This window comes from Eublepharis macularius, chromosome 10 (genome assembly GCF_028583425.1).
Source record: "Eublepharis macularius isolate TG4126 chromosome 10, MPM_Emac_v1.0, whole genome shotgun sequence".
NCBI lineage: Eukaryota > Metazoa > Chordata > Lepidosauria > Squamata > Eublepharidae > Eublepharis > Eublepharis macularius.
The window spans coordinates 88,880,880-88,908,572 of NC_072799.1; the positions used below are offsets into that span (position 1 = coordinate 88,880,880).

Consider the following 27,693-nt stretch of genomic DNA (forward strand, 5'->3'; position numbering starts at 1 on the left):
CACAAGGAAAACAAAGCCAATTTTAAACAAATCTCAACAAATCCTATATACATTCCATATATTAAAACCCATTTAATATTATTCTGCTATTTCTCTGATTTAGTAAAGATTTCTTGATACTATAGATATTAAAATGATAACTAATGTCATTAATCAAGTCTCTTTGTTTTTTCTTCTCCATACCAGTGTTGTTTACCTGAAAACAACTAACTTAAAAAAAAATAACAATAATAACAGAATGACTTTTTTCTTCAAAGTAAACCCAATATGTTGGGAAAAATCAGATTTGTGTTTCAGTAAGTTTCTTTCTAATGCTGCTGCTTCACAGAGGGAGAAGATAGTGGAGATTTGCTGTTCTTCCCTGCTGTGATGAGGTGGTACCACTTCTTAAAACAGGCATGCGCTCACATGGCTTAAATTTAAGACTTAAAAAAACAAACAAACAAACTATTGTCCCAGTATCAACCTGTGAGGCAGCTGCTTTCCTTATAACAGGGTCTCTTGGCAGCCTCCTTGCTCTGAGGGATACAGTCTGTTACATCCCAGGCCAGGCTTTATCTGATGTTGCCCGACTGCTATGGAAGCGTCCCAAAAGGAGCGAGGCAGACACCTACCCTTGTGTCAGGCTATAGATGACAGGCTATGGCAGATAGACTCCTGTACCATTACAGCAAGAATCCAGGCTCTTGGTTAAAAGGTTTTATTCAGGAATCAGATTATTTCCACAGATATGTCCATAGGATTACTCAGAAGCAAGGTAAGCAACTAAGCAGTAAAAGCAGGTTGACAGGAATGGCAACATGTGTGAAAATCATTCCTCTTAAAGAACACGATTACTCCTTTTCCCCTTCCCATCAGTAAAACATAACTTTTGGCGCAAACCCATCTTGGGAACTTCTCACATATTTTAACTATCACATCTAGACACTGAGAAAGCAGATTAAAGTTGAAACACAGTAATTCATGGGAACGGGTAGCGTACAAGGTCAGAAGTACTGAAAGCTTCAAAGCTGTTAGATAAGATATCTGCAACTTCAGTAAGCCTGTGAAAGCAAAGCAGTTATGGCATTGGCAATATGGCATCATGGTACAGCATGAAACACTGGTTCAGAACAACAGGTCAGCATCAAACAATGGCATGGATGGGGCACAGACATGGGGTAATGTTTCATGGCCTGGCAACTCATGGGAGACGGGGTAAATGGGAATGTACAGCGGGAGCTGCATGATCATCATCCTTGATGCTAAGACGCAACTTCTGATGCAACCTGAAAGAGACATGATTGTGCCGGGGGTGATGCTTTAACATTTGCCCCAAAACTCTATGGAAGTCATAGAGTTTTGGGCAAGTGCCCCATGTGATGACATCATGTCCAGTTCACCCTGGAAGCTGTGTCATCGTGTCAAGGATAGTAATGCCTTCCCCCCCATTTTGCCAGCCAGTTTCCTCCAGCAGTGGGCAGTGGCAGCAAAAGGTGGAAGGTCTCCCTCCATAAGCAGGAATCTGATAAGCTTAGTGACATGAATGAGCCAGGCCTCTTGGGTCTACTTGGAGGAAATAGAGCTGTCAGTTTTAGGGTGGCAAAGGGGCCTCTTGGATCCTTTCAGTCTACACACAGCCTGGAAACAAACCTGCAACTCCAGATGGCTAATCTTTACACCAAGTGTAAGAATAACATTTCCATCTCTTTGATTTGTGAATGCCTCTTGACTGGACCAAGGGAATGGCAAGATTTGGAGGTTTAGAATCCCAAACTGGATTCGAATAATCTACCTTGGGACACACATTGGCTAGACTCTCAAAAGATGCTGTCCCTTTTTTTGTGTGTTCAGCGTCATGTGTCACAGAGCATGTTGTGTGTGTGTGTATGCATGTGCACGCACATGCACCCTCCCGCCAGAGCCAGGAGTCATGGAGATAAAGTTAGTCTGAATGACTTGTTCTTGAGGAACCTGTGCTGGCTCTTAGTGATCAGTCAGTCAGGGACTGACTGACTATTTTTTCTAGAGCCTTTCCTGGTATGGATGTCAAGCTGATGGGTCAGTATTTACCTTGGTCCCCCTTTTCCCCCTTCTTGAAGATGGGGGGCAACATTTGCCTGCCTCCAATCTTCTGGCACCTCATCTCTCACCTCTCCTGACCTCTGTTCTCCAAGAATTCTCAAACACAATAGAAAGAGGTTCAGCAGTGACCTCAGCCAGTTCCTTTAGTACCCTAGGATTTGGTTCATTTAGGTCACCCAGCTCTGTGGTAAACCTCAGGACTGGCTTCCATCCCAAGAGTTGGAGAGGTCAGCAAGGAGCAATGGTGTCAATAGCTTTGAGGAGCTTCACATTCCAAGCTTCTACTGCACCCTCCGTTCAGCTTTACTGTAGATAGGGAATTTTTCCTTCCCAAATTTTCCTGGAAGTTTTATGCCTTCTTCGAGACTGCCTTAGGATTTCTCTATGCTTATTTGGGTTAACAGTTTGGTTTTTTTAAATTGTACTTTGAAGGGTTTTTTTTTCTTTTTCAATGTTTAGAATCTTTCAGAGTCAGCGCTGCCCGGTGTCCTGAAGCAATTACTGCCGATAATCAAGTCTCATAACAGCAGGTCAGATGATGACTACACCCCCGAAGACCTCCTTGTGTTGCTGGTGTATATTTATTCCATAGCTGGAGAAGTTAATACTGGGAAAGAGTTAGATGAGGCTGAAGGAAAAGTGAAGGAGTCCCTTGTCCGTTCGATGTGTGATGAACCTGAGCTATCTACCTTGCTGCAGAAAATAACAGGTAAGTGTGTACTTTTCTGTAGGGGGTCATGAGTAAATTCATGTTATGATTCAAATAAAAGACATGGTAAAAATAAATAAATAAAACAAAATACACGGGATTAAAATTGCATAATTTTAGCCTCAGCTAAAAATCAGTTTGTTCTGCTGAGGCATACATGATGTGCATATTACATAATTTATCTGTTTAGTGAAGGACAGTGTGGGGTCCTGGCACAGCAAGCTAAGGGAGTTTATAACACCATTTAAGAGTCCGGTTTGAGTAATGGGGAAGCAATAAATAAAAGGTTACTTTCTGGAATAGCCTACGGGAAAGAGCACTGCAGAATACTGGATTTCTACAGCAAACTACAGCAGAACTGAAAGGAAATGCTTTTCACCAAAGCTTCCGTGGGTTGCAAAAAGTGCCTGCTCCCCCACAAACACACATTTTCCAGTTTTTCAGAGGAGCTGGAAAGAAAGGTTCAAGTATTTCTTCAAAGTCAGTGCAGAATGGTTTTCCTTGTGGGAGAAAAGGCATTATTCTATAGACATATGACCAAGCGTGTTTGTTTTCATTGATCTGTGACATCCTTGCGCTGATTATATGATTCCTGATTGGCTAGGATCATGCTGTCTCTGAGAACATACCATTTAAGATCTAATAATACAGATTGAGCTTGCTAATTAGGCAGTAAAGAGATTTTGGAACTTCTCACACACCCTGGAAACATTACTTTTATACCAAAAAATGTTCTTATGCAAATGTTCTGAGCAGCTCTCATTTCAAAATGATTGCAGGATGCATCAAGACTACCGTTTCCACATGTGCAAGGATTTCCACCAATGGAGCACAATTTTCTCTAATCCCCCATTCTGTTGCAACCCCAAATGCCCCACAAATCCTTTCCTCACGGGAAAAGGGGACCTCAGGAACAGGATTTGGGGGGGCATTTGGGGCTGCTGCATGAGGGGGAGGCAGGGAAATTGCACTCTATCAGCAGAAATCCTTGGGGCTTTGGAAATGTCTAGTCTGGATCCACGCCTTCAACCAGGATCAGAATATTTTTATAAATTCACAATGATACTATTAAAATGCCCTGGCTTACCTTTTCTTAAAGTACAGTTGCATGAATGAGAAACTCAAATGTTTGTTAGTTCTTTCCCCCAAAATATGTGTCCCGATTGATGAAAAGACTTTATTTTCAAGTTATCCATGCTTCCAGTGCCTAGTTCTTTAGGCCAATGTTTGAAATTCAATTTCATTAGATGGCTAGATGGCTAATATCATTTGGGCCACATCTCATTAAGTCATGCTTCTTCTGAAGTAATGACAGGTGTGGAATCTGTGGCACAAAAGAAGCACATGAGCTTGCTGCTTTTTCTTGTGGATAAATCCAAGGATTTCATGTAGGTTACTTCATACCAAACACACTGTAACACATGTTGAGAGGCAGGGCTTTTTATCAGGGGGAACGTGGGGAAATGGAGTTACGGAACCTCTTGAAAATGGTTACATGGCTGGTGGCCCCGCCCCCTGATCTCCAGACAGTTTAGATTGCCCTCCGCACCACTCAGCGGCGCGGAGGGCAATCTAAACTCCCCTCTGTCTGGAGATCAGGGGGTGGGGCCCCCAGCCATGTGACCATTTTCTCTGAGGGCAACTCACTGAGTTCCACCACCTCTTTTCCCAGAAAAAAAGCCCTGCTGAGAGGTAGTGCTAAGTTTGACAAAAGCTTTACAAGTTTTTGTTGTTGTTGTTAAATATTAAATCCATTCTTCTGAGTTAACTGTTTTCTTTCACTGATCCATTTAACATTAGCTTTGGAAAGTCAAAATTATTTTGAGAGGTATGTCTGGAAAAAGCAGCTTTCTCCAAGATCTGGAATCTGCACAGAGAAATGTGCCCCAAACTAACACAATAACATGAATATTCGTTAATTAAAAAGGAAGCAATACAAGGATGTTGTCAGAGTGACCTGTAGTTCTTGACATGAGGCAGTATGGTTTAAATGTTGCTGACAAGCTTTTCATTTAGTTTCAAGATGAAAACTATACATTTATGCCAATTCAAAATGAACTAGAATTATGATTGCCAGTCTATGCTAACCAGTCAAATATATGTCGTTTATTTTTGGTAAGCAAAGTAATTGGAGTTGTTTATTCTGTATATCTTCTCCCTTTTGACAATCCTGAATCTTTTGTGTGTGCTTAGGTAACGGCCTAACCATGACAGGGAATATATAAGTTCCTCCTCTAGATATATTCTTGCAATTTCACTAGTATATTTGATGTGCAAAAAACAGGTCAAAAAGCTGGCCGGAGGAGCTTACTCTTGAGTTCTCCCATTGGCCAGAGACAATTTCAGACAATCATGCCAGCAGCAGACTGAGTGCCTTCCCGTAACTAGATCTGCATGTGTGTATAAGTGCCAGAGTGGTACACATGGGAGTTCCTCTGTTATCCATTTCTCTCACAGAATCCCCACACTCTTTCTCCAAGCTTAAGAAATAGTTTGATGGTTTAGTGTGAGAACTCTGGGAAAATGTTAACAAATTACCAGGTTAGACAATCAAGCTATCTTTGAACTTCAAGATGTTCAGAAGTTCAGGAGATGTATTTGTTGAAAGGAATAACTTAATAAAAATGTGAGCATTTGCGCTACTCTAAATCATTACCTACATCTTCAGTGAATGGCAGTGTAACTTATACTGGTCTCTCTACCCTCTCTTCCCTCCTTATTCAGTCTCTCATCAGAAAGCTGTTTTTTTCTACCTAAAATAAAGCGTTGTGTTTTAGTTTCCGCTTTTTCTTCCAGATTACCTAAAATTGTTAGACATGAATTCGCGAGTGCCTTCAAGTGCTAAGAAAGATGCAGGTGCCAAAAGCAAGTGGTTCAATGCTTCTATCGAATAGGAGCATCATCGAGCAGTGGACCGTGGTAGTCCACACAGTCCCTATCCCTTTACCAAAGTATCTCTGTGAACCATTTCGGTAAAGCATAGCCCTGTTACCTGTGTACAAAAGCCCTCCTGAATAATTCGGTTTTGCACAGTTTGCGGATAGCCAGGAGAGTGGGTATAATGGACTGTTATATACACCTTACCAAAGACCCTACTATCTCAGAAGAAAGAGTTATCTTTTACTCTTGGATAGCTTTCAGCAATTAGTAAAGCCTGTCAAACAGGACTGTCCCTTGAACAAGTTATGCTTACCAGTACATTATTTATAGGGTCCTTTTTGCTTTACCTTTTCTCATCAAAGTACACAGACACCTTTCTAGAGTTTCTTTCCTTTTATTGAAATTACACTATTTTTTTACAAAGCAAAATATCAAAATATATATATAGTCATTAATATAAATCCTACAAAAACAGAATGCAGAAAAGCAATAAGAATTGAGTTTGCTAACATTTCCTAATTAACGATCAAAGTTTCTATGAAATGCATTAAGATTCCCATAGCATACAATGCAAAGATAAAATTCGCACCTAAATTCTCATGAGATTTCTTCCAATCAGAACCCTAACATACTATCTGAATTTCCATGTTTTATAAGTTATCTTATGCAAATATCTAAGATCTTTTTCATGTGATAGCACAAACAAACTATGATTAGTTTAATGCTTCATTAAATATTTGTAATTTCTATTGTATAACTTTCTAATTAGCCAAAAATGGCGTTATATCCAACTTGCAAATCAAAACTGTAAATCTGTGAGAAATGCCAGAAAAAGTTAAGTTGGTAGATCACCATTGGTCCATTCTCTGATAGAAGAACATTAATCTAGATAGAGTCCACTATTTTTAACTGGCTGCCAAGGTAAAAAGCACACCTGTTTTAGTTACCTAACATTCTGAAAAAAACACACAGACCATGCAAAGTTTAAAAGTTCACCTAGAATACAAGTGTATTGTTTTATATGGCTTGATGCAATGTGCTTGAATCTATATTACTGCAACATGGGAACTTTCCTTACTTCTTCAGTCAGGCCATTCCGTAAGGTGGAGGCCACTACAGAGAATGCATGTGTATGAGTAGCTGTGCTTTTTGCCCATGTGCAGGGTGGCACCCACAGAAGTCCCTGTTCAGATGAGCGAGGCTGCCATGGTGGAGCATAGGGAAAGAGGCAGTCCCGTAGATATGAGGGACCAAGGCCATGAAGGGCCCTGTATGTGATAGCCAATGTCTTGAGTACAGCCCAGTAACTGATGAGTAGCCAATGAAGCGACTGCAGAATGGAAATAATATTAATGCTCCTCTTAGCTCCTGATAATAACTGAGCTGCAGTGTTCTGCACCAATTGGAATTTGTGAGTTGACTTTGAGGGGAAATCTATGTAAAGTGCATTACAGTAGTTAAGTCTCGATGTTACCATGGCATGGATCCAAGTGGCCAGATTGGCCATGTCGAAATAGGGGGCCATGTTCCAGGCTAGACTAAGTTTGTAAAAGGCATTTTTTGCAGCTGTACTAACTTAACTTTTCAAGCAATAGCACTACAACCTCTAAGTTCTTAATCAAGTTGGCAAGGGTCAGCTGAACTCCACTGAAAGTGGAGAGCACCTTTTCCTTCAATATCTTCTGCTTCCCAACCAGCATCACCTCCGTCTTGTCTGGGTTCAGTTTCAATTTGTTCGCTTTCAGCCAATTGACCACAGTTGTCAGGTAGAAACATAGAACTTCTACTGCATCCCCAGGGGATATGGAGCTGGGTGTCATCCTCATTATTGATGGCATCCAATTCCATGGCTACACATTATTTCTCCAAAAGGCTTTACATAGAGGCTGGATAACATTTGGTGAAGTGAGTGTGTTATGGATTCCAAAGCAAGAATTCAAAGAATTTAAGTTGTCCCAAGATTCTCTGTTGTTGTTACATTTCATCGTGAGAGAGTCATAGATTGTGCAAGAAAAAGTTAGGATATGCCAAAAAAATAATGATTAAGTAACAACAACAACATTCGATTTATATACCACCCTTCAAGATGACTTAACACTCACTCAGAGCAGTTTACAAGTATGTTATTATCAGGGCTTTTTTCTTTTTTTTCTTTTTTTATTAAATTTTTATTGTAACATCAGATGTAACTAATAACCTTCAAGTAACAAACAACATTTCAAATTTGAATGAAACAAAAACCAATATACAATACGCAGTTAGACTTACATCCTTAATAATTAACGTAAAGAAAAAGTAATTCCATGTAATTACACAGTTATACTATCAGCTTAATAGAAGGAGAGGTATCCACTGTTTGTTACAACTTGTAGTATTTTCGAGTTGGGCTGCATATTATTCTTTTCTATGTATTCCAGAAATGGGAGCCACTTTTCAATAAAATTAGTATTTTCTGTGAGTTGTACTGCATTTTGCATATCATTGCTTACTTTTTCTAAAATAAAATGATTCCAAACTTTAGAGAACCAGTTTTCGATTGTTGGTAGTCTTTTTGATTTCCATACTGTCGCTATGGCACTCTTAGCTGCTACAAAAAAAGAGGCAATGAGCTCCTTTCTGATTTTGGGGACGTGTGAGTTTTCCCACAAGTCTAAAAAAATCATTTTTGGGTCAAAGGGGAGGTCGTGGTTTGTGATATCTTTAATTTTCATTAATATCTCTTCCCAAAATTGTCTAATTCCTTTACATTCCCACCAACAGTGGGCGAAGGTTCCCTCCCCGCCACAATTTTTCCAACATTTTGGGGATGATCTAGCTGATATGTATGCTAATTTTTTGGGTGTTAGGTACCATCTGTGAATCACTTTAAACGTTTGTAATTTAGTTATGTTGACTTTCGAGGTGAGTATTCCAGATGTCCATATTTTTTTCCAAATCTCTGGGGACTGTTCAATTGCACAGTCCTTACCCCAACTAGATTGACAACTTAGCTGCTTGTTCTCAGTGATGTTTAGCAGAAGGTTATATAGTTTAGCTATCATGCCTTTTTTTTGTTGTACTGGTGAGTCTAGAAATTGTTCGAATTCTGTCAGAGGTTCTTTCATGATGTTCCTTAGCCTTATTTTTTCTGCCATGTGTGAGAGTTGTAAGTAATTAAACCAATGTAGTTTTTGTTCTAATTTATTCTCTATATCTACTTTCTCTAGGAGACCTGATTTTGTGGATATGTCAACTAGTCTAGTTATTTTTGCTTGATGTAATGATAGGATAAGTGATCGATCCCACTCTGGTAAAAACCATTCTTGATTTAGAAACGTAGAGAATCTAGATATTTTGGGAACAATTTTGATCCTGATTTGGTCCCATGTCTTTAAGATAGATGGTATCAGGAAGCTTTTTTTGATGCTTTGTGGCCAATTACTTGGTTTGTTCCAAATTGTGTCTGTTATGTCACTGAATTTTGAAGATGGTTGTATGATCGTAACCCAATCTGGCTGAGGGGAATTTGAAGTCATTTGCAAGAGGTTAGCCAGTCGTGTCGCTGATTGATATAGGTATAAATCTGGATAATTAAAACCACCGTTTGCTGATTTCCTCCTCATAGTAGTGAATGCAATTCTCGGGTGCTTGTTTTGCCATAGAAATTTATTAATTAATATTTGCCATTGAGCTATTTGTGATCTATTTATAGTAAGAGGGATCGCTCTAAACATAAAAATAAATTTTGGTAATATAAAAGCTTTTATTAAATGAAATCTGTCATACCACGTGAGCTTTAATTTATTCCATTTGATAATATCTAATTTAATTTGATTTATCAATTTGAGGTGATTCAATTTTATAAGGTCTTTCAGGTTGGGGGTGATTTCAACTCCTAGGTATGTAAGATTTGATGGGGACCATTGAAAGCTATATATTGTACTAATTTGTTGGACCGTTTTGTTATGGGTGTTGATGGCAAGATAATAAGATTTTGTTTGGTTAATTAATAGTCCTGATATTGCACCAAATTTTGTAAGTAGAGATGAAAGATGGGACAGTGAACTTAATGGTTTGGTCAAATAAATCATCATATCGTCCGCGAACAAGCTAATTTTAAATTCTGTGGAGTTAACATTTATTCCCTTTATCTGTTTGTGTTCTCTAAGGGCAGTCGCAAAGGGTTCTAGGGCGATTGCAAATAGAAGAGGGGATAGGGGGCAACCTTGTCTTGTACCTCTTTTAACGTAAATGTTTTCTGAGTACTTAGCGTTTACTTTGATGTTTGCTATAGGTTGGTGGTATATAGCTTCAATTGTGTTTAAGAATTTTTCTCCAAATTCCATATGCCTCAGTGTTGTTTTTAATAGGTATGATATTTCTACCGAATCGAAAGCTTTTTCGACATCTAGTGATAAAAAGATGGCTTCCGTATTGTTTTGGGTGCAATGGTCTATTAAGTTTAATGATTTATAAATGTTATCTGTAATGTCTCTTTTTGGTATAAATCCTGATTGGTCTGTATGAATGTAGTTAGAAATGAATGTATTTAGTCGATTTACCATAATAGAAGCAAAAATTTTATAATCGTGGTTGAGTAATGAAATAGGACGGTAGGATGCTGCTTTTAGGGGATCTTTTCCCTGTTTATGGATCACTATGATGTCGGCTCTCTCCCATGTGGGTGGCATTACCCCCTTTTCCAGAATCGAGTTGGCTAAATCAGTTAGATGTGTTGCTAACAAGCTCGTAAACTTTTTATAAAATTCTGCCGGGTATCCGTCCGGTCCTGTGGCTTTATTATTTTTAGCTGCTTTTATTGCATCCATTGTTTCTTGGATAGTGATGGGTTTTTCTAGGAATGTTCGGTGTTTTTCCTCTAATTTCTTGAAGTGTTTTAGTGAATTTAAAAAGTGGGATATTTTAGTTTGGTCCGGATTTTTTGATGAGTATAGTTGAGTGTAAAAGTCTTTAAAGACTTTAAGGATTGATTCCGGTTTGTACTGCATTATATTTTTACTGTTATGAATTCTGTTGACTGTGTTTTGTATTCTCTTTTGTTTTACTTTATTTGCCAGAATGCGTAAAGTTTTAGGTGTATTGGTCCAATGTGACTGTTTGATAGCAATCAGATTTTTGTATATCGTATGACTTTCCAAGGTTTCTAATATTTTCCTTTGTGTTAAGAGATCCCTGTATATTTTTTTGCTGCCTGTTAATTTATGTTTATTTTCTAGTGCTTTTATATTGCTTATTAATTCACGTTTTTGTTTCAATTTTTCTTTGTTGATTTTAGCAGTAAGGGCTATTAAATGTCCTCTGGTCACTGTTTTTATCGTATCCCAAAATATGTGTATCCCAATTTCTTTTGAGAAGTTGTCTGTAATAGCTGTTTCAATTATTTTGCCAACTTCTTTAATTGCATGTTGATTGTATAATAAATGTTTCGGTAAGCGCCATTGAGTACTGCTTTGTGTTTTAGCACCGAGATTAAGTGTCATGGATACCCAAGCATGGTCTGAGATTGTGTTACTTCCTATTTCTGTTTTCTCTATTTTATCAATTATGTCATTAGAGCTGAGAAGATAATCAATTCTTGTGTATGTGTTGTGTCTTTGTGAGAAGTATGTGTAATCCTTTTCTCCCTCGTGATAATGTCTCCATGTGTCAATTAAGTGGTATTTCTGTAGTATAGCTGCTAGTTTTGTTATTTTGGTTTTTTTTGTTGTGTGTACTTTGTTAAAATTTGATTTGTCCAGTTGATGATTTATTATGTAATTTAGGTCTCCTCCAATTATCAAATATCCTTCCTGAAATGAAATCAATTTTTGTATTACTTCCTCTATAAATTCTAATTGGTTTGCGTTTGGAGCATATACTGAGGCTAGTGTGAGCGTGTGCTCCCCTACTTTCCCTTTAACGAAGATAAATCTGCCCTTTTTATCCTTAAGTGTTTTTGTTTGTTGAAATTGTAGGTCCTTTGCAATTAGGATGGCTACTCCTCTTGATTTGGAGTTTCCAGTTGCATGATACTGGGTTTGCAGCCACCTAGCTTTTAGCGAATCTGTATTATTATGTCGTAGATGGGTTTCCTGCAGAAATATAATTTGAGGTCTGGTTTGGGCTAAGTTCGACATCACTCTCTTTCTTTTGATTGGATTACCTAATCCTCTAACATTGAAAGTTAAAACTTTGATTTTAGAGCTCATTGTCTGTTTTGATTATAACAATTACTTGTGCCTTTCTTTTTTTTTTTTTTCCTTTTTCTCCACCTGTATATATTCCGAATTCACTATATATCTTAACTGTTGATTAATATACAATCCTAGTCTAAATTGAATCCTTACAACTATATGCGATTGTTCATCTCTATACCAGCACTTTTGATTAAAAGACAGCAAGAGAAAGAAAAAAAAATGATAGTATCTGGTTCACTGTTTCTTTCTTTCTTTCTTTCTTTCTTTCTTTCTTTCTTTTTTTTTTTTGAGTGAATCGTATGGTTATAACATCAGACTTATCAAACAAACAGTATTCCAATCTTGTAACTTCTGCTTATAGTTCTCAACTAGGTATAACAATATAACTATCAATATAGTTGTTTTAATATCACAATAATCTTATTTACTATGTTATTTCTTAATGTCTATATTTAAATTACTCTCTTTAGGTCGATATATAGAAATTAAAGTTGCAAGATTTCTCTTATTTTCTGCACGATAAACCTTCCCTGATTCCTTAGAATTCAATCCAGTCAAGTGTTTACCAGTTATACCCCTCTAACTCCTTATGTTGAATTGACTTCTTCCTATGTTTGTACTCTGTATTATTGTTCTTTCCCCTCTCTTTCCTTTTCCTGTATATATATATATATATATTTTTCTTTCTATGATATTTAGTCTTTGTTACGAACTGTAAACTACTCCTATTATTTTCCTATTCCCCTCCCACTCCCTATGCTCTCCCTAACCCTCTTCCTTTTTCTTACCCTCCCCTTCCCTTTTTATACTTATAGATTATAGTAATAATATTTATATAACAATTTTTTTGAGATTTTTAATTATTTTATTGTATTTATTATTATTTTTATTATTTTTTAATATCCTTTTTCTTTCCTTTTTTTTTTTTCCTCCCTCCCTTACTATCAGGTTTTTTCCCAAAATTTTGTGTTACTATTTACTGAGCTTATATAACTAACTAACTGTCCCTGTACCTTCCCCTTACCACCCTCCCTCCCTCCCCTCAACCACCTTTGTGTCTTAGTAAGCTGTAAATTCCACTTGGATATTATTAGTATTCTATGCTACTGTAATAAAGTGTTCAAGTTTAGCTCTCTCAAACTGCTGAGTTACCTTCACTCACCAGTTGTGGAAGTCTATCTCACTCCCCTTCCACTTATGAGAGCTAAAAAAAAAAACCCACGTGAGCTATGTTGAAAGCCCTTCCCCCCTTCCCCAAAACCTCTATAGTTACATCTCTATTTTCAAGTACTACAACTTGATAAACAGTCAAACCGAAGTATATTTATCCAGTTTTACCAGTTTGTGGTGTGGTAAAAATAAGAAGATTTAAGTGTCTCTGATGGGGATCTTACTCCCTTTCTGAGGAGATAGTAAGTCTGAAGATTTTCTTTTCTGATTTTGTTTGCTCATCTCCATTGGTGTTTCTAACCCGACTGCATTCAATAGCTCTAGTCCCGTATCGATATCAGTTGCAATATATCTTTTGCCATGATGGATGACCATAAGTTTGCTTTGATCCTGCCATTTGTATCTCATGTTCGCTTTTTGTAGGGTCTCAGAGATTGGTTTAAGTTCCCTTCTTTTAGCAAGCACTTCTTTTGGGAGATCAGCAAAAATATATATATGTTTGCCTTCGCATTTAAGTGATCCCCTTGCTCTAGCTTCTTCCATTATCTTCTTTCTTGTCCTCTGGTCGGGTACCTCTATGATTATATCTCTCGGGCGTTCTTTGTTTTTGTTTTGTTGAAAAGGTCCCACTCGGTAGGCTGCTGTGATGTAGGGGAAGACTCCTTCCTCAAGCCTTAGTTGTTTAGCTAGCCAGTTAGCAATGAAGCTTATGAGATCTATATTGTGTGTATACTGTTCGTCTATTCCTCGTATCTTAACGTGATTTTGCCTGGCATTGATTTCTAGCTTTGTTAGTCTGTCTTGCTGCTCCGTAATTATTCTTTGCATGTCTGTGACGTTTTGCTGAGCCTGCACACTCACGTCCAGAGCTTTTTCAGCTTTTTGATTAGTTGTTTGTAAGTCACGTTTTATGTCCATGAGTTGTGCAGTGATAGGGTTAATAAGTTTAGCCATTTGGTCTACAATGTCTTGTCGTAGTTTTTCAAGTTGGGGATCTAGGTATTTTTCTGTAGCAATTACCTTTCTCACATCGTCGTTTGCAGCGAGTTCCGCCATTTTGTTTCTCTCCACGCCGCTGCGTTCTGTCTCCACCGATCCTCCTGAAGCCGTGAAAAACGTCTGTAAGTTTTTAACTGCCTTTGGATCGTTTTTCTTTTTCTTAGTGGAGTTTGTGTACATTATTTTCCTGCAAATTTTCCTTCGTTGTAGCGAGTAAGGGCGAGATTTGGGTTCGGGGGGATTGGAGCGCTCTCAACATGCGTCCATTCCTCTCCTCTGCGACGCCACGCCCCCATCAGGGCTTTTTTCAACGGGAACGCAGTGAAACGGAGTTCCGGCACCTCTTGAAAATGGTCACATGGCTGGTGGCCCAGCCCCCTGATCTCCAGACAGAGGGGAGTTTAGATTGCATTTTCACCGAGGGCAATTTAAACTTTAAAAAACTCCCCCCTTGTTCCAGCTGACTCAAAGTGACGTCATTGTGCGGTCCTGAATTCCACCCCCTCTTTTCCCAGAAAAAAAGCTCTGGTTAAATTGTGAAATTCACCACCACCAATGGGTATAATGATGACCATTAGCATACATGGTTTTCAAAAGGGACTAGACAGATCTGTGGCTGCTGGCCACCTTGACTAAAGAGAACCTGTGCATCCAGAGGCCGTGCAAGAAGCCAGCGTCAGGGAGAGACCCTGTTTGTTAGCCCTGCCTAGTGACTGCTTAGCTACTGTCTGAAACAGGATGCTGGGCCAGATGGACTTCCTGTTTGGGATCCATGGAGGTCTAACACAGCTCTGGGAGCAGAGCTGACCGGGCTGCCATTTTCAGTGACCGGCGGGGGCAAACAAGCCCGCGGTCCCCTGTTCTCAGGCGGAGAACAGGCTTTGAACGCTCAAGTACCTCAGGGCGCGTCGATCTCGGGCGAGGGGGGGTTCTGCGCAACGGACTCTCCCCCGTCCCTTGAGGTCCCACCCTAAGACAGGTCGGCTTATATCTCTGCGGCAGTTCTGGGGCCAGTGACGGCTGGCATAAGATCTACATGCCCAAGCATCAACAGAAGGAAAGAAGGTGAAAGAGAAACTTGAGTTTGAAGCAGTGATTACAACCCAGAAAGACGTTTGAAAAGGTAAAGATCACTATCTCTTGAAACGGGACGAATTACTTAAAGTAAAGAAGCATTAAAGGGGACTTTTAAACTGCAACAGTTTGATTAAAAGTAGAGGAAGACTCGGCAAGAAACAGATTAGTAAAAGGACTAAGCGAAAAGAAGTAATTAGAGAAATCGGAGGATTGTTGTTCATACCTGTGGTTGTGAGGAGATAACAGATTGTGAGAAAGCTTCTACCATCGCGAGAGCTGCTGTGAGGAGACGGGAAACAGGAAGTACGTAATTGTGATAGAGCTGCTGGAGAGAGACGGCCCTAAGGCAGACAGGAAGAGGGCAATCGCCATCTTTGAAGAGGGAAGGGCACGGGCTTCAGCAGAAGAGGAAGTATGCCATATTGGATTACAAAAATATAGAAAAACCATAGAGAAAAGACGCCCGGCATTTTGGATCTTGTAAGTGCTTCTTTTTTTTCCTTTTGAAACCGGAACATTTGAATTAAATTAAATTAAAGGGACACTTAGCCAAGCGCCACGGAGTTAAGGAAACGAGCAGATTCGTGGGAGCGAGGCAAGTCAAGCCCCACGATGTCGAAAAAAGAGTGGCAGACGGCTATGGAAAATTTAGACAAAAGATTTTCGGAAATGTTAAAGGTCCAGCAGGAGCTGGTGAAAGAGATCAAAGAAGTTAAAGAGACAGTTAAAAGTGAATTGGCAGAAATGAAAAAGGGAATGGAAGTAACACAGCAAAAAGTTAACGTGGTGGAGAAGGCGATGGAGAATCTCTCAGACACGCAACGGACAGATATGAAGGCGATGAGGGGCAGAATGGCTATTGCGGAGAGCAAGTATATGGAAAAGCAGCTAAGGTTTCGCGGTTTGCCGGAGATGGAGGGAAAGACAGCTCAAGAGCAAGTTGCTGAAGTGTTAGCTGGATACCTGGGGAAGGAAGAAGAAGAAATCGTGGCTATCTTAGATGTGGTGTATCGTATAAACTCAAGATTTGCGACCCAGAGGAAGTTACCAAGAGACGTGATTGTGCAATTTACAACCAGAAATATGAAAGAAATGATTGTGAGCAAGCAATTCCAAGACCCATTGGAGGTTGATGGCAAGACGGTGATTATTATGAAGGAGTTACCCAGATCGGTGTTGCTTGATCGGAAAAAATATAAAGCCTTAGTCCAAATTTTGAAGGACATGAAAATAAGGTATAGATGGGAATTACCGGAAGGACTGGCATTTGAGTTTGGAGGAGTGAAAAAGCGCATCAGATCTGAATTTGAAATGGAAAAGTTTATGAGGGACAATGAAAAGGACTTACCAGCAACAAGGCTATGAATATGGAATGTAAGGTTATATCTTGGAATGTAAATGGACTTAATTCACCCAATAAGAGAAAAAGTACTTTTCACTGGCTATTAAAACAGAAATGTGATATTGTTTGTTTACAAGAGACTCATATTAGAAAACAGGATGTAAAATATCTAAAACTGAGCAAATTGGGCACTCATTTTGCAGCAGCCACAAAAAAGAAAAAAAGGGGAGTGGTCCTGTATATTAGAGAGGAGCTGCAGCCAAAGTTAGTGTTTAAGGACCCAGAAGCCAGATTTTTAGCGGTGGAATGTACATGGAATTCAAAGAAAGTGCTGGTGATTGGAATCTATGCACCTAATGGAGCAAAAGAAAGCTTCTTTGAGGATTTGAGGAAGCAATTAGATGAACTTTCTTACGACCAGATAATTCTTGCAGGAGACTTCAATGGAGTTACAAATTTGGAGCAGGATAAGAAATCAGCAACTGCACAAAAGAAAAGAGGACTACTACCAAAAACTTTTTTTGCATTAATGCAGCAGGAAACTTTGGAAGATGTATGGAGAATACAGAATCCCAAGAGCAGACAATTCACATTTTTCTCCGCAAGACACTCTACTTTATCACGAATTGATATGATCTGGGCCTCAAAGGACTTAGTGTTATGGACTAAAGAGGTGGAAATAATGCCTATGGTAGGCTCAGATCACAATCCAATTATGTGGAAGTTTGGGAAAAGAACTAAGAGGAAAGGATGGAGAATAAATGAGGACTTGTTGCAAGAGGGAGAAAACTTGGAGACATTGAGAAGGGAAACTAAGTTCTTCATACAATACAACATGAATCGAGAAGTACCAACCAACAAGGTATGGGATACCTATAAGGCAGTAATTAGAGGCATACTAATGGACTTAAACGGAAGAGCCAGGAAAAAACAAGAGGAGAAGAGACAGGAGATTACAGAGAAAATAAAAGCCAAAGAAATACTATTAAAGAAAAGACCAGGGAAGAAGAAAATTTACCAAGACATTAAAATTTTACAAGAACAGTTGACAGCAATGAATAATAAAGAACTGGAATGGAATCTGAAGAGAATGAATCAAAAGTCGTTTGAAGGAGCAAATAAACCTGGGAAATATTTGGCATGGCAATTGAAGAAGAGAAAGGAGAAGAAGACAATAAATAAAATATGTGAGGATAATAAAGTATATCTGGAACAGACTGCTATTAGTAGAGCCTTTTACAAATGTTACGCTAAATTGTATAATAAAAAAGAGGTGAATAAAGATTCAATAGCGACATATCTGGGGGAAATGAGGCTCCCAGTGATCTCGGAAGATTGGAGAAATAAATTGAATAGTGAAGTGACAGAGGAAGAGATAAGGAAGGCAATACAGTCAACAAATCTAGGTAAGGCGCCAGGGCCTGATGGACTCACAGCTAAATTTTATAAGGTAATGGTTAATGAACTGGTGTCATTCCTAAAAGAAGTGATCAATGGTGTTATGAGAGACCAAAGAATTCCAGATACTTGGAGTGAAGCTAACATATCATTGATCCCTAAAGAAGGACAGGACTTGACTAACGTCAAAAATTACAGACCTATTTCCTTACTTAACAATGACTATAAGATCTTTGCGAAGATCTTAGTGGAAAGAGTAAAGGGATGGCTATCCGAAGTTATTGGGGAAGAACAAGCTGGTTTTTTACCAAATAGACAAATTAGAGACAATTTAAGGACAGTTATAAATGCTATTGAATATTATGATAGGCGTTGTGATAAGGAGGTTGGGTTCTTCTTTGTGGACGCTGAAAAAGCTTTTGACAATTTGAACTGGGATTTTATGTTCGCCACTATGGAACAGCTACAGTTGGGAGAAAGATTTATCAGAGCAGTAAAAGAAATCTACAGAGACCAGAGTGCAGCAATTGTGGTGAATGACGAGGTGACTAAGAAATTGACTATAGGCAAAGGTACAAGACAAGGTTGCCCGTTGTCTCCACTGTTGTTTATAATGGTTTTGGAAATTTTGATGATACAGATCCGAGAAGATAATGCAATCCGTGGAATAAAGATAAAAGACTTTTCCTATAAGGTCAGAGCATTTGCAGACGATATAATATTAATTGTGGAAGATCCAATTGAAAACATGCCAAGGGTAATAGAAAAAATCACAGAATTTGGAGATTTGGCAGGTTTTTTTGTAAATAAAAAGAAGTCAAAGATACTGTGTAAAAATATGATTAAACAAAAACAACAGCAACTTATGGAAATAACAGACTGTGAAGTAACAAATAAGGTGAAATACTTGGGAATTGAACTGACTGCAAAGAATATAGATCTATTCAAGAATAACTATGAGAAATTGTGGACTCAAATAGAGCGAGACTTGATTAAATGGAATAGATTGAATTTGTCATGGTTGGGAAGAATTGCAGCAGTCAAGATGAATGTGCTGCCAAGAGTGATGTTTTTGTTACAGACAATACCAGTTATTCGGGATTCCAAGCAGTTTGAGAAATGGCAGAGAAAGATATCGGACTTTGTTTGGGCAGGCAAAAAGCCTCGAGTGAAAATGAAAGTGTTACAGGATGCGAAAGAGAGAGGCGGAATGCAACTGCCCAACCTAAGACTTTACTATGAGGCAATCTGCTTGGTTTGGCTGAAGGACTGGATGATGCTTAAAAATCGCAAATTGCTGGCCTTAGAGGGATATAAAAAAATATTTGGATGGCATGCATATTTATGGTATGATAAAGTAAAAGCGGACTCTATGTTTTTACACCATTACATTCGGAGAAGCCTCTTCACAATATGGAAAAAGTACAGAGATTACCTACAAGAAGGAATTCCCTACTGGGTGGTTCCTTATGAAGTGATAGATCCGAGAACTGTTGATAATGAACAACAGTGTTTAACGTATAAGGAGATAACATAAACAGAATTTTCTAAATTAAGAATAAAGACGCAAGAAGAGTTGTCTCCAAACTATGACTGGTTTCAATATAGACAGCTCAGAGACCTTTATAAATCGGATTGTGCCAAGGGAGGGATAAGAATGGAGAACTCGGACTTGGAGGAAGTAATTTTACAAGAAGACAAAAAGGAAATTTCAAAGGTCTATAAAGTGTTGTTAAAATGGTATACTGAAGAAGAGGCAGTTAAGGTGCAAATGGTGAAGTGGGCTATAAATTTTAATAAAGAAATAACAATGGAGGCGTGGGAATACTTGTGGAAAAATACTTTGAAGATTACAACATGCACTAACATTAAAGAGAATGTCTATAAAATGATCTATCGTTGGTACCTGACACCAAAGAAAATTGCGCTAGGGAATGTGAACACGTCTAATAAATGCTGGAAATGTAAAAAGCATGAAGGATCTTTGTATCATATGTGGTGGACTTGTGAGGTAGTCAGGCAGTACTGGGGGGAAATAATAAGAGTAATAAGTGAGATTTTACAGTTTCAAGTTAATAAGAACCCAGAACTCCTGCTACTGAACTTGGGAATGGAAGATATTCCAGCACAACATAGGACATTGCTTTTTTACATGACAGCAGCGGCTAGACTTTTGTATGCGCAAAAGTGGAAAGTACAAGAAGTGCCAACTATCGAGGACTGGATTTACAAATTGCTGTACATGGCGGAGATGGATAAACTGACAAGAAAACTAAGAGACCTTGATCCAGGACAGTTTAACACAGATTGGGAGAAGCTGAAACAATATTTGGTGAAAAAATGGGAGGTGGGAGGAGAACTGTGGCAGTTTGAAAATTATTGAAGAAAAAGAAAAGAAGAGAGAAGTGACTATACCGGGGGGAGGAGAGTTAAAGAAGAATTACTAAGCAATTATTCTATTTGATTATTCTATACAGTATTGAGTAATAGTTATTATGTGATATATAAGAATAGAAATTAATTAATTAATTATGTTGCTGGCAGATAGGGGTGTAATTGAGAATTAACAGAATTAAAATTCATGAATACAAGAAGGGAGGGAATGAGAAGTAGCATATAGAATATAGGTTAAATTGATTGACTTATGCTGAAGGTATTTTTGGTTATAGCGATATTTAGAAATGTGCAGAACAGGGGTCAAATTGATTGACTTAGGTTGAATGTATATTGTGTTTATAGTTATATTTAGAAATGTGTAGAATATGAGTCAAATTGATTGACTTTATGTTATAAAGATAAGAGATATAAGAGGAAGTAAAGAGTAACATATAGAGTATAAGTTAAATTGGTTGACTTATAAATGTATTCATCACTTATGAGTACTCAAGTTATGTATAGGGAGGGATAAATTGTTTGTCCCATATTGATGACATTAGAATGAATAAGTTAGAGTACAGGATATTGAGAATATTACCAGTATTATTACTATTGAATAATATGCCAGGAATATATTAGTTAGTTGATAAGTGAAGGGAAACTGACTTAGCACTGTGTTATAATAGATTAGCTTAGAAGAGTGTGAAAGTATATGTTTAATTGACAAAATAAGTTGAAATGAGTAGGGGAAGAATAGACAAAGGGTTGGAAAACTGTTGGAAGTCAACAAACGGGGGGGTAAAGGGAGGGGGTTAGAACTGGAATATTAGAGTATTTTGATTGTTATAAATGACAAAATATTTCTAATTCCAATAAAAATTAAAAAAAAAAAAAGGATGCTGGGCCAGATGGATCCAGCAGGTCACTTCTTGCGTTCTTTCTCACTGTGCGCGTGTGGAGGGTTTTTTCTTTCTGTATGCATCTACGTTCATTAGAGTCTCAAGCTAGACAACGAGAAAGCTTGTGGCAAATAACACAATATTCAGTTTTTCCCCCAGTGTAGAGGCATTTGTAACATCTTGTCATATTCTGGCAGGCATAGAGTAGTTCAGAATCCAATAAGGCTGTTTACGTGAGAGGCACAAAATAAACAACTCTTGCACAATGTAACGCAGATGTTATTTCACATTATAAAGTTGCGGTGGGGAGGGGGAAATCTGGCATGTGTGAAAACAAAAGCACAGCCATATTTTATCAGGTCTCTGGCAAATTTAACAAAATGCTTTATTTATTGTGCCTGCCCTGGACTTCAGATAAAATGTGAACAATTATCCCTTTCTATTAGCTACCGCCAGGTTTAGAGTCCCCATCTTTTGGGGAAGAAATTAATTCCAGTTAACCTGGGCACTGGAAATTGTATGGTATGAGAAACTGAAATTTCTTTTATACCAGGATTCCTTCATTGCACCCTGTGTGACAAGGAAGGGGTAGGAGGTGGGAGGGAGGCACAAATACAAGCCCAGCAACAATCCAGCTTCACGTACCATGGCATATTAACATGACATCCGACTGCAGCCACCCAGTTCAACTTGCCCTGTGCCTTGACGCCCTTCTCAAGGCAACAGTAAGCAGAGTTTTTGGGTCCCTTGAAGTCAATAGATTTCCAGGGCATGAACTTTTGAAAATCAGGCTCCTTCAATCAGATAGATTTTTTAATGGCTCTTTAAACATTCTGAAAAACTACTACGATTTCCACCAAATCCAGGAAGAGATGGAGCCTGCAATTTATGGCTCTGGAGGCAAATGTTGCTCAGTACAGAACCAAATAAGGATCTATTAAAAGAAAACCAAATCTTTAAGTTGAGGAATATTGCAGGCACATGTGGTAGGCTAGAACAACCAGCATATAAAGGGAATGATAGGCAAAGATTGGGGACCAAAGGGTTACTTAGAGATGTTTTACAGAAAGGGAAATAACAGAGATGAACATTTGCTACTAATCCAAATATGAACCATACACATATTTATGCCAGTGCATTAAAACAATAGTCTGCCTTTCTCACTGACATTCTAGGCCAGTTTCACAGTGGGACTTCAATAAACAGTACAGTTGGGTGTGCATTGCAGAACTTTGGAAAGAAGCATACATTCAAATAGAGGAATACAGAGATGAACATTGCTGATGCAAAATAAGTGATTTGATGTGACATATTAAAAACATGGGGACTACCTAGTAGGAGCATATCTTCATCAACAGTACCCAGCAGTATAGTCTACAGTCCCTGTTCTTTACCAGAGCATCTCTCTGAACTATTTCCTTACAGTACAGTCCTATTACTCAAGTAGAAAGCCCTCTTGAATAATTTTTGCATAGTTTGTGGAAGGCCAAGAAAGTGGAAGCTTTCCTGATCTCTTCAGGCAGGCATTCTATAAGGTGGGGGCCCCTACAGAGAATGCACACGTATGGGGAGCTGTTGTTTTTACCCATTTCAGAGTGGAACCTGCTGGAGGCCCCATTCAGATGAGTGAAGCTGCCATGGCGGAACACAGGGAGAGGGGCGGTCCTGCAGATACGAGGGACCAAGGCCATGAAGGGCTTTGTATGTTTGTTTGTTGCTTGCTCATAACAGTCAGTGTTTGAGCTCTGGAAGCTTTACAGATTATTAAGTAACATGTCAGTTATCAATACTATTCAGCTGTACATTTTCATTTTTACAAATGGGCTTTCTTATATCCACTCTTTGTTGACTTCTGGCTCTGAAGCTTGACATCATTTGGCTTTTTAATTATGAAGTGTTGCTGACCAGGGGTGCGCTCTGAGAAAATTTCCATTTCAATTTCGCTTCAGGGGGTTCCAGAATAATTCCATTCCATTACTGTTTGTTCTGGCTGAGGCAGTGGCGGCTTGCAATTGATCGGTTTGGGGTTTTTTACATTTCATAAATTTTGGCCCATTGCTCACGCTTTGGCTGCACATGCACAGATGCATGCTGTTCTTTTCAAGGGCTCTTGGGCGGATGTTATTACATGCAAAGGCACCAGAACTTCACAGAACACAGTTCTGCCTCTAAACCATCAGCCCACCAAGTTTAAGAGCATGCAACAATGAGCTCCCTGTTTATGGACCCTGAGGAATGCTTGGGGGAAGTGCACATCAAGGCAAATGTTGGGCAGCTACACAGAGCATGTGCGCGCGCGCGCGCACACACACACACACACACACTGTTCTTTTCAAAGGGGAGAGTTGGAGAAACTAGGCTGTGTTCATGCTTAACCAAAAACTGCATCGTACAAAACCCCGTCAATCCAATGAATTTCTCCTTAAGCAGGAGAAAACTCACACAACAATGGACCTCAAAGAACATGAGTGTAAGTGGGCACACGCAATGGCAAGAAACTTTTTGGCAAAGCGGTGCTGGCACACTGCTCTGGCACAGCACTCAGGCAGGAAAGTGATCCATTGCTAACCAGCACAGTATAGTGAAATAAAAAAAAACATTGCTTCTTTATGATAGTGACAAAGCAATAAATTATTGCTCTTGAGTCCTGTAGTTATGCCATGTTTCTCTGCGCCTTGTAGTTTCTTTTCCATGCACCTCCCCTTCCCGCCAGTGGAGTTAACACTAAGAACTCAGTCTCCCCCCCCCCCCTTTGGATCCAATTGGTTGCATCATCGATGAGGGCAGCAGACTTGCCATTAAGGAAAACAAGATGCTGCCAGACGGCTCCCCACTGCCTGGCCTGCCTGCACAGCCTCTGTGTAGTAAGAACTAAAACGAAACACACAAACATTTTGGTAGGTTGGGGACATTATAGCCTCATTTTACGAATTTGTTCTGCCATTCCAGAAGTCACTTCAATAAGTGATTTTTGTGTGTATTTTCAGCCCATTTTTTTTTCATTTATGCACGCTGCTATTGCTGACCCATGAGCTAGAGGCATATGTATAGAAGTCCACTTCAGTGTACATATATTATACACTAGCAACCAAGCTCTGTAAAACTGCCTCTGGAGGGTCGGGCCACTGCGCTGGGCCTTCCCATTGCCACGCTGGGCCTTCCTGGGCCTCTGGAGGCCCCAAGGAGGCTGCCATGGCAGCGGGAAGGCAAGCCGTGTTGCCAATGACTCACTTTTTATCCCTGCTGAGGGGCCTGTGAGTGCATCTCTGCAGGGATAAAAAGTGAGTCATTGGCAACACGGCTTGCCTTTTATGTATATAGTAGGATGTAGTTCCTGACAACACCATAATGCCACAGCTGAGCCTGAGCTTCTGTAGCTGTTACCAGATAATTGGCAATTGTTCTGGTCATTTTAGAGAGAGAGATCAGGCACTGACATGGTTGATCTAACAATGGCTACATGTGTTCAGCGCTAGCGGCTGTGTGTTTTCAGTATCAGGAACTGTAGCAGCTGCACATTGCTGTGTGTGCAAATAGTTCAATAAGGCCCTTTTTATATTAAAAAAATTGTTACAATAATAATCTGTTAATTACATCATTTAATCTGAGTGACTCAACATGTTCTACAATAATAAAAGTGACAGGAGGATAAATACCTGTTTCTGTTGGCATCACTTTAAACTATTGCATGCAATACAGTTTCATTTGATAGAACTGTTTATTTATGCAAGCTATTCAAATACAGTGGATAATTGAACATAACTATCTGGGCTTTCTATGGCTAATTTATAATAAATTTGTATTCTTCATCACTGTTTCTACCCGTAATCAAGAATAAAGGATTAGACCAAGCATTACTGTAAACACTAAACAGTAATGACAAACTATATTCTTCAAATATGAAATTTCTTTTGGCAGCTGTAGAAGAAAACAGGAAGTTAAAACACCTGTCCACAGCTAAATACAGTTGTAAAACTATGCCCCAAAGTTAATGTAAACCTACCATCTCCATTAGTTCTAGCTATGGGAGAACCCTAGGACTTATACCAAAGGTCAGGTGAGTTAATGCCAGGGGTCCTAGCTTACAGTGCAATCTAAAGCAGAGTTATACCCGTATAACCTATTGACCTCAGTGGATTTCATTTCCACACAGGGTTATCTGCCCCAGGTTCAATACTCTTTGGAGGCAGCAAGTTTTCCTACTTCCTCACAGCATCATGATCAGGGCTTTTTTTCTGGGAAAAGAGGTGGTGGAACTCAGTGGGTTGCCCTTGGAGAAAATGGTCACATGGCTGTTGGCCCCGCCCCCTGATCTCCAGACAGAGGGGAGTTGAGATTGCCCTCCGCGCCGCTCAGCAGCGCGTAGGGCAGTCTCAACTCCCCTCTGTCTGGAGATCAGGGGGCGGGGCCACCAGCCATGTGACCATTTTCAAGAGGTTCCGGAACTCCGTTCCCCCGCGTTTCCCCTGAAAAAAAGCCCTGATCATGATGCATCCAGGCATTTCCCAGGGTTTCCTTGGCTTTTCTTTGATCTTTCTCATAACTGCTTGGCTCCAAAATTTTGGAAAAGATCACCGTAAAGTGTCAGAATCAGTGCTGTGTCAGATTTTCCTGCTGGCATGGGAGCCATTTTCCCTGAGGCTGACTCTGTAGTAACCATACCCCCCCCCACACACACACTTTTAATTTTTTTTAAAAAAAAATCAGCACTAGAATATCACTATATCGATACGTAACAATATGAGGATTTAGTTCTCTAAATTCCCAGATTTCATCAAAAAAAACAAAACACAACTATGACTCTAGGCCCTTATCTTGCTTATCTCATCAAGGAAAAAGGCTAGAGACTTACTGTTTTTTAAAAATGAACGCTGGGAATTGTTAGAATGGTATGTCGCTGTAGCAATATTAGACGTCCAGTTTTTAAAAATTGCAAAAGCCCCATTGGCTCAGGAAAGGGGGGGATGACTACTGCTGAGGGAGAGGCTCTTTATCATCAACCACATGAGCAACAGGGGAACCACACGTGCCCAACCCCGTGTGGAAACCACCTTACAAAGGTATAATGTCAGCAAGTTTAGAAGGGTATTGTCTATGTGCATTGCCCCCAATCCTCTATCACTTTCATCAACAAATGAATGAAGAAAATAACTTGTAAACAATATAAAAGCAAAGCCAATTTGAATGTAAATCTGTTGACAATTGAAAATGGAGTCTTTAAAAGGGAGCTCTGACTGCACTATACAGGATCCATCTCACAGCGCAGTTCTCCAATCTGTGGATTCTAAATTGTAACAGAAAGGATGTTTTTAGCTCTTTCTTGTTGAGAATATCAATCTGTATTGAAAGGTTAACGCTGGCATGCCCCTAAACAATTCTATGCTATACTTTTTCATAATTAGATAATTTTGCCTCTTCGTCCAGAGTGCACTTCACATTAAAATACGCTTTTGGGGAAAGCCTCGGGACCGTAGTTCTTTACAATGGACTCTGAAGGTCAGCCTGCCTTTGAAACATTGGAGCATTCCCTCCCAGAGATGTGGATTTGGCAGATCCAGAATGTATTTTAGTGTTAAGGAAAACAAGATGCTGAAAACTAATTGGAATCACATTATGAGGGAGAGAAGCGGTAGCCTGTGTGGCTGGTGCCATTTATTTCATATCCATCTTAGTGCTGCTTTCAGTTAGAAAAAGATGTGGGGGGGTAGAGCTTCTACTATTTGGGCAAAAGGGAATGAGGACTGATAGGGAAGCAGCATGGTGTAGTCAGTTTGGTGTAGTGGTTAAAAGCGCGGGACTCTAATCTGGAGAGCTGGGTTTGATTCCCCACTCCTCCACTTGAAGCCAGCTGGGTGACCTTGGGGCAGCCACAGATCTTCCCGTGCTAGGGTTGCTAGGCCGTCTCATCCTCCCGGCAGGGGATTGGCTTCTGGCACTTACCTCTAGTGTGTATGAAGGTGCGCATGTGCACTCCCGCAAGCACGATTACATCACTTCCGAGAAGTGAAGTCATCACGTGCCCACCCCTGGGAGCGCACCCACGCTCTGCAGGGGCTCGGATTGGAGCCACTGTGGAGCACGGGAGCGCTCCTGCCTCTGCCCTCCACAGTGCCCGGATCAGGCCTGTTTTGAGCCACTGCAGAGCATACCTGCGCTCCGCAGCAGTCCCAAACAGGCCCAATCTGTGCCAAAATGGGCCCAGAACGAGCCCGATGTGGGCCGAAACAGGCACATTTTGGGCCACTGTGGAGGGCAGGAGTGCTCCCATGCTCCACAGTGGCCCTGATCTGGAGCTACTCCCAATCCAGAGCAAAACAGAAGGTGCGTGCCCACCGCTGGCCAGGTAAGTGGGGGTGGGGGGCAGGGGACCCCCCCACCCCCACTGGGGGGTCTGGCATCCCTATCCAGAGCTCTCTCAGCCTTACCCACTTCACAGGGTGATTGTTGTGGGGATAATAATAACATAGTTGGAAAACCTCTCTGAGTGGGCGTTAAGTTGTCCTGAAGTGCGGTATATAAATCAAATGTTATTATTGAGAGCTAGTTTGGTGTAGTGGTTAAGAGCGGCAGAACTCTAATCTGGAGAGCCAGGTTTAATTCTCC

At 39.8% G+C, this 27,693-nt stretch overlaps 1 protein-coding gene across 1 annotated transcript in view; it reads left to right on the forward strand.

The window, feature by feature from the left end:
* Positions 1–27,693, forward strand: part of SCFD2 (sec1 family domain containing 2) — a 282,293-nt gene that overhangs the window by 83,719 nt on the left and 170,881 nt on the right. Inside the window, exon 5 of the mRNA XM_054990692.1 lies at positions 2,524–2,773. Within this exon, the coding sequence (XP_054846667.1) occupies positions 2,524–2,773 (250 nt within the window). The remainder of the gene's footprint in view (positions 1–2,523; positions 2,774–27,693) is intronic.